Below are 8,904 nucleotides of genomic sequence, written 5' to 3'. Positions count from 1 at the left end.
GCATCTGACTCTTTGTAAATGCTGCGTATCAATACCATTCTTTAAAATTCTTTATAAAGAAAAACATGTTTTTGAGAATTCTTAACAGATTTGATGGCGCACAATTTTTTATGTAATTATTTTTTAAAAGGTATATTACTTGTAATTATTACATTATAATATAATTATAAATTGCATATAATCTAGTAAAATTTTATGTGAAACTTATAAGTTATGAATCTTTATGTAATTTTTGTTATGATTAAATTAAATAATTACAAGGTTATAATAAAAAATTGCAGTGAAATGTTTGGTTTGGGAAAACGTTCATTGGCAAGTGGGTCTCACTGCGGCAATGAATTCAATACCACGAGTACGAGTTCTCTCGTAGCATATGTTTTCCTGTAGCGGATACCGAAATTATACTAGAGGGACATAGGTCAAGAAGCAGTTCTCTGGGACCAAAACATCCCCTAATATTCATGTAAAATGACAATTCAACTCTCATCACGCGCTGATTGCATGCCTAACGGTGTGAAGTGTGTAACGATCTTATAGTATAAATAAATAGCAAGCTCAGGCTCCCGCCATTACCGACATTATTTTTTCTTAGATTCAAATTTCTAAGCCAAAGACTCTTCAGTTTCTCTCCATATTTCGTTTTCTTATTCATCCTATTGCAATTCTCAGCTCCCTTACTCTTAAAATTGTCCAACAATGGTGAGTTTTTAAATCTCATTTTCGGTTCATCTTGCCAAGTTAACTTTTCTTCATATTCTCTCTACTGCAATTTTTCGTTTATACTTTTATTGGTTTATCGTTTCAGGTTGTTGCACAGAAAGTTAAAGAGGCGGAGATCACCGAGCAGGACTCTCTTCTTCTTGTAATGAAATTTATACAGCCTCAAATTTGCTTGTTCTCTGTTTTATACTAAGTTCGTAGTTAGTTTTCTCTGTTTATGCTTGTTTGGTTCGATTATATATATTAAGCTTGAGGTCGCCGATCTAAAGTCGGTCTGATAAATGCCACATAGGTAGATAACAAAATCTCTCTTCTCGTTGTTTATCGCTGAAATTGTAACCATTGTAGGAAACTCAAATCTGAAACGCTTTTATATGCACCGAATATACTTCAGATCTGAACATTTTGAGTTCACTTTGTAACTTCGGTGAAAATTTTGCGCATAGTTCATAATGTATGGTAATTGTGAATCTATTTTCCAATACTTTGCCACTTGATTTGTATATCAAAGCTCGCTGTTTATGTGTTCAGATTCTGATTTCTTTTATTTCATCTGCAAATTCCCGAGAAAATAAGCTCTATTTTTCTTTCTTTTTTCTCCCGTAAATTTTGCTGCAAATGATCGGAGTTTCTTATTTTCACTGTCAAATAGTTAGTCATGGAAGCTTTGATATTAAAGGTTTTCCAATTGATCTTATCTTTCTTTATTGACTTTTCTCTCAACAGACCAGGAACTTGCTTCGTATTGCTATATTCAACATTAGCTACATAAGAGGCCTTTTCCCTGAAAAGTATTTCAATGACAAATCCGTTCCTGCTTTAGGTTAGCCTTTTTATTCTAAGATCTTCTCAAATTTCTTTTTAAAGATTTTAAAATATATTTGGCTAATTTCTTAAAAAATTTTGGTAATCATCAACAGAGATGAAGATCAAGAAACTGATGCCGCTGGATGCAGAGTCTCGTAGGCTGATTGATTGGATGGAGAAAGGCAAGCAGTTTTCATCTGATTTTTCACTTTTTCAGTCGTCGTTTTTACTCCCTTTAATTTAGTTATTTCATTGACCGTAGTCATTGTTCTTACAGGCGTCTACGATGCATTACAGAAAAAGTACCTGAAAACTCTGTTATTCTGCATATGCGAGTCAATTGATGGAGCAATGATTGAGCAATACTCATGTAAAGTTTCTGAGTCGCCCTTTTTTATCATCACTTTCAAAGCTCGAGTAATTCACTTCTTGATTTAACAATTGAATATGAATTCTCAATGCAGTTTCTTTTAGTTATTCCCGTTCTGATAGCCAAGAGGTTTCGATGAATATTAATCGCACTGGAAACAAGAAACAAGGAGGGACATTCAAGTGTAACTCCACCACTGAAATTACTCCCAATCAAATGAGGTAATATAAATTTAATTCGTTCAAAAGAGTATAATTTTCTGTCTATTATTGCATGAAGATAGCTTTTTCCAAGTTGTAACTTTTGTGACCATGTTAAATTTCAGGAGTTCTGCTTGTAAAATGGTCCGTACGCTGGTTCAGTTGATGAGAACTCTGGATAAGATGCCTGAAGAGGTAAATTTTTAACTGCTATGCTTTTTAGTTATTTATTTTACATTAAACTCTATTTTATGTTAATTCTGACATATTTGTTCTGTCTTCTTTTTCAGCGTACTATATTGATGAAACTCCTCTACTTTGATGATGTGACGGTATGCTTTCTTATTTTCCTCCTAAAGACTGTTTATGCACAGGAGCTTGGTAGCTAATTCATTTTATAAATTTCCACTTGTTCAATAATGGATGGGAAATTAGTTATGAACGTGTTTGCCATGCATATGGATTTAGTTGTTTGAGCATGTGTTTTGCTTCTCTGGATATTTGTTATAAAAGGTACCGAGGTGCTGCAGGCTTGTAATGCATATTGAACCAAGCAACATTGTTTTTCTTTATGTGGTGATTTTTCCTGTTTCACATAACTGTTTTGGCAAAGTTTATTAGATTTCTCTTCTCCGAATGAAAGTATTCAACCTTAACAAAGATGGTGATTCACTCATTGACCAAGCACAGCCGCTGGACTACGAACCACCATTCTTTAGAGGCTGTACAGAAGAGGAAGCTCATAATCCATGGACCAAAAATCCTTTAAAGATGGAGGTTGGAAATGTCAACAGCAAGCACTTTGTGTTAGCTCTCAAGGTAAGGGCTGAAGCCTTTGTGGATGCCGGAATCATGTTTGTGGCACATATTAATCAAATTTTCATTACCGGTGACTTGTTCAGGTTAAAAGTGTACTTGATCCTTGTGGGGATGAAAATGATGACATTCAAGATGATGAAGTAAGCCTAGGTGCTGACTCTGTACAAAGAGATGAATCTTCTGACTCTGACAGTGAGGTAAAATGACTATTATTTGTTCAACTTATGTACTATTGCCCTTGACAGCATGTATATCACTTACATGTTACCAAATGAAGCCACCTCATCCAAATAAATTGAGTTGTGTTGCGGTCTTCTTTAATTGTGCTACTGATTTCAGGTCAATGAATCACAAGAAAACCAATTTTTCGTGGCACCAGCAGGTAATTATATAAATTGCTTCAGAGATCTACTAGTCACTTTATTATCTTCTTCCTATAAGTTTTTGTTGGAGAATTTGATCACTGACTAACGATGGTTGTTCTGCCAGACAAGCAACGACCAGAAGAAGATAATAGCATGGTTGATGAAGGTAACATTTCAAAGATATCAGAAAAGGAGTCGGACAATTGCAATCCTTGAAATATGATAAAAAAGTCATTAATTGTTTTTCTTTTCCAATATCCCTCCCACCTCACCTCTTTCTCTTTAAGTTCTTTTGATAATCTCTGGGTTAGGCTTGTCTACAGCTAATAATCTGTTAACTGCTGCTTAGATGATACTCAAGACTCCATGGAAGATGAACAGCAATTGGCCAGAGTGAAAGATTGGATCAATAATCGTCATCTTGATACTGTTGAACTTACTGATGTTCTCTCAAATTTCCCAGATATCTCAGTGGTAAGGGTGCTATTTTATTCTCCTAAATTTAATTTTGACCTATGCGGCCATAAATAAGTAGTAGGGTAGTTTGTATTTTAGATCTTCCAGTTTCTTTATCCATTCTTATTGTCATAATAATCCAGTACTATTTTGCTCAAATCCAGGTTTTGACTGAAGGTAAATGAAATATTTGGTCCTTATTAAAGTTTAAACAGAAAGGGAGTACACCACAGAGCTATATTTCAACTTTTATAATAATAAGTTTTCTATTTTACCTTCTACTATTTTATTTTCTTTGATTGATTTCAGAAATAATGGACAAACTTGTAAAGGAAGGTGTTTTATCAAGTACGGGAAAAGACAGTTATACTATAAAGAAGCAAAAGGTTGTTGCTTTTTTCAATTTATAATTTGTATCATTATTACCTGCTTTTTATCACATTCCTTGATCTGATGAAAGACAATACCAGGAGTCTGAGTACGACTTCACGGTTAAAGAAGAATTGGACGGCCAAGTCAAGGTTGGTCAGAAATCTCCAAGGGTTCAAGATCACATGTATATGAAGGTAAGCGAGTTTGATGTTGTTTCTGTTTTCTAACTCATCAACAAGAGGCTCAACTGTCTTTTTCCAAACTGTATGTTCTGTTGATATGTAAAACATATGATGTTGCACTGCTTTGGTATGCCTGTGTATGTATATATGTTGAGTTTTTCACATTTTGCAGCTAAAACCAGAGGCTTCTCAATTTTGTATGCATTCAGGACACTATGTCCATTTTAATTTCAATGCATCGCCAATTAATGAAAACTCTTTGTTGTATTCTGTTACTGGATTCTTTCAATGAAAAAGTTATAAGGAGCCTTAGTTAGAAATTGTTAAGGTTACCTAATAATTCTCATCTTAGCTTGTTCTGCAAACTAGTCATAGATATATTGTGAGTTGTGACTATTAATCCTATGGCACATTCTGACTTGATTGTTGTAACTTTAGGCTTTGTATCATGCTCTTCCAATGAAATATGTGACGGTTGCAAAGCTTCAGAGCAAGCTGGATGGACAGGCGAATCAGACCACTGTTCGAAGGATTATAAATAAGATGACTCGGGATGGTTTTCTTGAAGCTAAAGGCAACCGAAGGCTAGGTCTGTGTTGCCGCCTTAGTAATTGAGTGCTTTGACTTCACATTATTTTGGAGGATTAATCTTGGTAAATTTTCTTTGCTATCGATCCAATGTTAACTCAGGCAAGCGGGTCATCCACTCCAGTCTGACAGAGAAAAAGCTACTTGAAGTCAAGAGAGCTTTAAGCAATGATGCTATGGTGATGATTATTATTTGTCACTTGTGTAACACCGAATCTTCTACAGAATGTTTAATCATTCTCTAACTCTTTTCATAAACCAGGATGTGGATACCAATGAACCACATAACAAGACGAATCATCTGGAATTCCACGCAACTGGTACCTGATTGAGCCAATTTCCTATTATTAGAGATCAGCCTAGAAAGTGATTTTCGATCTATGAAAATATTTATTTGTTTATTAGGAAGCAACCACAGGGATATGTCTACATGCGGTGTCCTCCACTCCATTGGTTCAGATCTTACACGCATGAGGGGCCGATCTGAGGTAAACCAAAATGGTTCAATCCGGAGTGAGCAGACTATCTCAAAGACCAGGGAAAATGGAAGCACCCCCATAAGCAGGGCTCAGGTTAGTGTCAAAATGAAACCATTCCTGTTTCGCACGTGATAGCAAGTTTTTCCTCTGCTTTGACAGTAGTGTCAAAAGCTAACTAGGATATTTTCGTTGGAATTGTCCAGCCAATAGCTTCAAGGGAAAGCTTTGTCCCAGGATGTGAGAACAACGGAGTAAATGGAAACTGCAACGAGGTAGACACAGTTATGTGTAGTAGACCATCCCAAGATAAGCGAGGCAGGAAAGCAAGCACGGTATGATGCTTTAAATTTACTGGTTGCATGGAGCACCGGCAGTGGTTAAAATTCTATCCTCTCTTATCTGTTGGCTCTCGCACTTTTATTCCTTGGCAGGTCAAGGAGCCTATCCTCCAGTACATGAAGCGCCAGAAATCTCAAGCTGTTTGAAAGGCGAACTCAAAATTTTCTCTTCAAGTATAATATAGAAAAGTGACTTTGGTCAGAGAACTTGTTGATAACAATAATCCCTGGAGCCTAGATAGTTTGTTTGATTTAGAAACTGGTAAATGTTCTTCTGTTGGTACTAACACTTTATGGGCTGCGATTTGTATAACGTGGTGAACGGAAAAACAAAATGCATATATCAACTGCTTGATTTCAATCTTTGTCTGCCAAAATGATGGATTACTAGGTGAGAAATTACCTCTGCAGCCTTTCTATTACTCTGTTTTGTGATTTATAACTGGTACGAGATTGTGCAATCGTTTTTGACCCAAAAAGGTGGGATTTATGTGCAAATACGGCAGTGGCATGGACATTTCGGTCTTAACATATACAAGAATGGACCAAGGTAGTGGACTAGCGGATCGTGAATGAAGAAATGACGTTGTGTCTATTAATGGACCACTAGTGGGATCCACGATGGTAATTTGGCAAAGCATGCAATTGGAAGCTTTTCCACCGACGAGTCCAAAACTTAATGATGTGATGCAACCTTAGATGCCCCGAACTAAACAATTGCAAGCTGCCCTGCCTGATCAGAGGACTATATTAGTTTGAAAAACATAGGCAAATTAGGCCAACTTACTTGTCAATCACGAAATTAGAATGTTAGTGAAAGCCAAATTATTCCAACATATCTCATGCCACCAAAAATACAATTATTGAAACAAAAATGCCAAGAAAAGAGAAGACATGACCGATAGCTTTTAGTAAACATCGGGCCCGCCCGCCCACAGCTTAGGGTTTAGAATTGAAATCTGATGATAATAGTCGCTCTGGGGATAAGGATGGAGTACGAATCTGAATAAAGTAAAGTAATACGAGGACTGGTTTAATTTCACTTTGACATTACCAGAAGCAGCTTTTCCTTACTAGGAACCAAGAGATACTTCAATTCATGCATGCGGCATCCTAACATACACAAATGACAAGAAACCATTTTACCACAAAATAAAGAACAATACTCTTTAAATAGGAGATACTAAATTTATTATTAAAGTGAACTGCTGGAAGCATCACATTACTCTACATGAAGAATTTAGATTAGAGACAAACACTCCTTTACAATCTCCTTCAGCAACCATCTACGAACTTTCACGAAGTTGGTACGTCACGGCCTTTACCATTCTGGTTAAAGAAGTTTCTTCTCTTTCCTCAACCTCCTCCAAGGCAATAGAGGGGGTTCCCACCCTAGATATTTTTCCATCTCCACATGTCAGCTCTCTCCACGTGTCCGTCTCGAAAACTCTATTCTGTCCCAGAAAACTCTTCATACGCGGCCCACTCTCCCCATCGGTAGATCTCATCTCAGCCCTTGGATCTTATCAGCGGCCCAGATTATGGATTCTTGTAAGTTGATCTATAAGATGAAGCGCAACTTCCGCTATCCCGTAGATTTGATTTCCATCCTGTTTGTCAATCACGCACTCTCGCATTTAAGAAAAGTGAAATAAAACAAAACAAAACAAAACTCATCCAAGAATTTAGATCAAAGAGCTTGCAATCATGGACCAGGTTTTCTAATCTACTTTCCCTTGTTCTTCTTTCTTCATCTTCTGCTTTATGACTTTTGAACAGTTTAAGCTCACTGCCTTTTTTTATGTTTTTATTTATTTCAAAATTTTAGCAGGTAGAGGTTGAGAACAAGGATCATGACCTAAAGCACCTGGCGTTTGTGAGGGTGGCTGCGTTCCAGGCGCTGGTTTGCGTGTCGAATCTTTACGATTACGCCAAACACAACTCCGGCCCGTTGAGATCCACTGTTGGAACGTTCGAGGGTGCCGTTACTACCGTCGTGGGTCCCGTCTACCAGAAATTTAAGGACGTCCCTGATCATCTTCTTGGCTTTCTTGATAAGAAGGTAACTGTTTTTATAATTCCCTGTTTGGATCAAAAGTTTCTGAAAGTCATTTTCTTTTTTCTTCTTTAATTTTATTACTAAATTCTGTTGTTTCGTGAATTAATTATTTATGGATTATTTTCGAAATAATCCTATCATTTCCTTCGGTTTAATGTTCATACTTGTTATTCTAATGTAATGATTAAGTTTAATTACTGAATTTATTAGTGACTAAACGTTAATTTAGTAAGAAAACCAAAGTTTTAGCTAACATTGAAATAGAAAGCTGCATAAAGAAATGTGAACCAATTTGTTCCAAACTTTAAGACGTGGTTTTAATAAAATGAGTGCAGGTGGATGAGGCTTCGCATAAATTTGAAGAGCATGCTCCGGCGGCAGCTAAGCAAGTGGTTAGGCAAGCCCAGGATTTGGTCCACAAGACAGCAGAAAAGGCTCAGAAATTAGTAGATGAGGCTCGAAGCAACGGACCGTGGGGAGCTTTGCACTACGCTGCAGATGAGTACAAGCACTTTGTTCTGGTAAACTCAACAAAGTTGTGGGTTAAACTGAATCACAATTCAGCTTTCCACTCGGTGGCACAGATGGTTGTTCCCACTGCTGCTAATTTGTCTGACAAATATAACTGTTTAGTTAAGGATTTGAGTGGGAAAGGTTACACTGTGTTTGGGTATCTGCCTTTAATTCCTATTGATGAGTTAGCTAAGGCTGTTAAGCAAGCTGAAGCAAAGGACGAAGCACATGTAGATGCTCATAAATCAGATTCAGATCAAGATTAGAGGTTTTCTTTCGTTGGTTGTCTCTGGTGTGCAGAAATCTGAAAGTGGTATGTAGTTGTTATTGTTGTGTGGACACTGATACAGTTTTGCCATTGTAAATTGGGTATTAGTTTTAGCTCTTTGCAATGTGAGTCAATATGAATTGTTCTTGAAGATGCTACTACTGTTTCATGTTTATGCCTACGGGCCAGTAGCCTAGTGGTAGGATGGTTCTAGGTTCTTCTAGAAAACATCATTTTAAGGGCGGAGCTAGTTAATTTTGATCGGAATCAAAGTTTAGAAGAATAAAAGTTAAAAATTTTTAAAATTAATATATTGAATTTAATTATTAATAATAAAAAAATTTATAATAAATAATAATTTTATATTA

The 8,904-nt window shown here is 36.5% G+C and overlaps 2 protein-coding genes across 3 annotated transcripts; both read left to right on the top strand.

Annotated features, from left to right (window-relative positions):
* The first annotated feature begins 429 nt into the window (after positions 1–429).
* On the top strand, positions 430–6,057 carry ASY1 (DNA-binding HORMA family protein). The gene is made up of 22 exons (XM_018115865.2): positions 430–699; positions 806–862; positions 1,447–1,543; positions 1,641–1,709; positions 1,805–1,897; positions 1,992–2,118; positions 2,223–2,292; positions 2,388–2,429; positions 2,788–2,916; positions 3,000–3,113; positions 3,256–3,298; positions 3,406–3,447; positions 3,631–3,755; positions 3,902–3,914; positions 4,047–4,123; positions 4,208–4,303; positions 4,730–4,880; positions 4,982–5,058; positions 5,142–5,199; positions 5,285–5,451; positions 5,562–5,690; positions 5,790–6,057. The coding sequence occupies exons 1-22, from the start codon at positions 697–699 to the stop codon at positions 5,841–5,843; spliced, it is 1,833 nt and encodes a 610-aa protein (XP_017971354.1). The 5' UTR covers positions 430–696; the 3' UTR covers positions 5,844–6,057.
* A 1,207-nt stretch (positions 6,058–7,264) lies between these two features.
* On the top strand, positions 7,265–8,687 carry LOC18609013 (Rubber elongation factor protein (REF)). Of its 2 annotated transcripts, none has more exons than XM_007043963.3 (3): positions 7,265–7,412; positions 7,525–7,758; positions 8,091–8,687. In XM_007043963.3, the coding sequence occupies exons 1-3, from the start codon at positions 7,404–7,406 to the stop codon at positions 8,532–8,534; spliced, it is 687 nt and encodes a 228-aa protein (XP_007044025.1). In that variant the 5' UTR covers positions 7,265–7,403; the 3' UTR covers positions 8,535–8,687. The 2 variants fall into 2 exon arrangements, with proteins under 2 accessions (XP_007044025.1, XP_007044026.1); XM_007043964.3 differs by having other exon boundaries at positions 7,278–7,412; positions 7,528–7,758.
* The last annotated feature ends 217 nt before the right edge of the window (positions 8,688–8,904 follow it).

Source organism: Theobroma cacao, chromosome 2 (genome assembly GCF_053813885.1).
Source record: "Theobroma cacao isolate CCN51 chromosome 2, ASM5381388v1, whole genome shotgun sequence".
Lineage (NCBI taxonomy): Eukaryota > Viridiplantae > Streptophyta > Magnoliopsida > Malvales > Malvaceae > Theobroma > Theobroma cacao.
The sequence above is the reverse complement of the archived record's forward strand: the minus strand, read 5'-3'. Positions and strand labels throughout refer to the sequence as shown.

Bases quoted from the DNA above. Each gene is read 5' to 3' on its own strand.
- LOC18609013 (XM_007043963.3), top strand. The intron at 7,759-8,090 runs GTAACTGTTTTT...AAATGAGTGCAG, and splicing joins TTGGCTTTCTTGATAAGAAG to GTGGATGAGGCTTCGCATAA.
- ASY1 (XM_018115865.2), top strand. The intron at 2,917-2,999 runs GTAAGGGCTGAA...TGACTTGTTCAG, and splicing joins ACTTTGTGTTAGCTCTCAAG to GTTAAAAGTGTACTTGATCC. The intron at 4,881-4,981 runs GTCTGTGTTGCC...ATGTTAACTCAG, and splicing joins TAAAGGCAACCGAAGGCTAG to GCAAGCGGGTCATCCACTCC.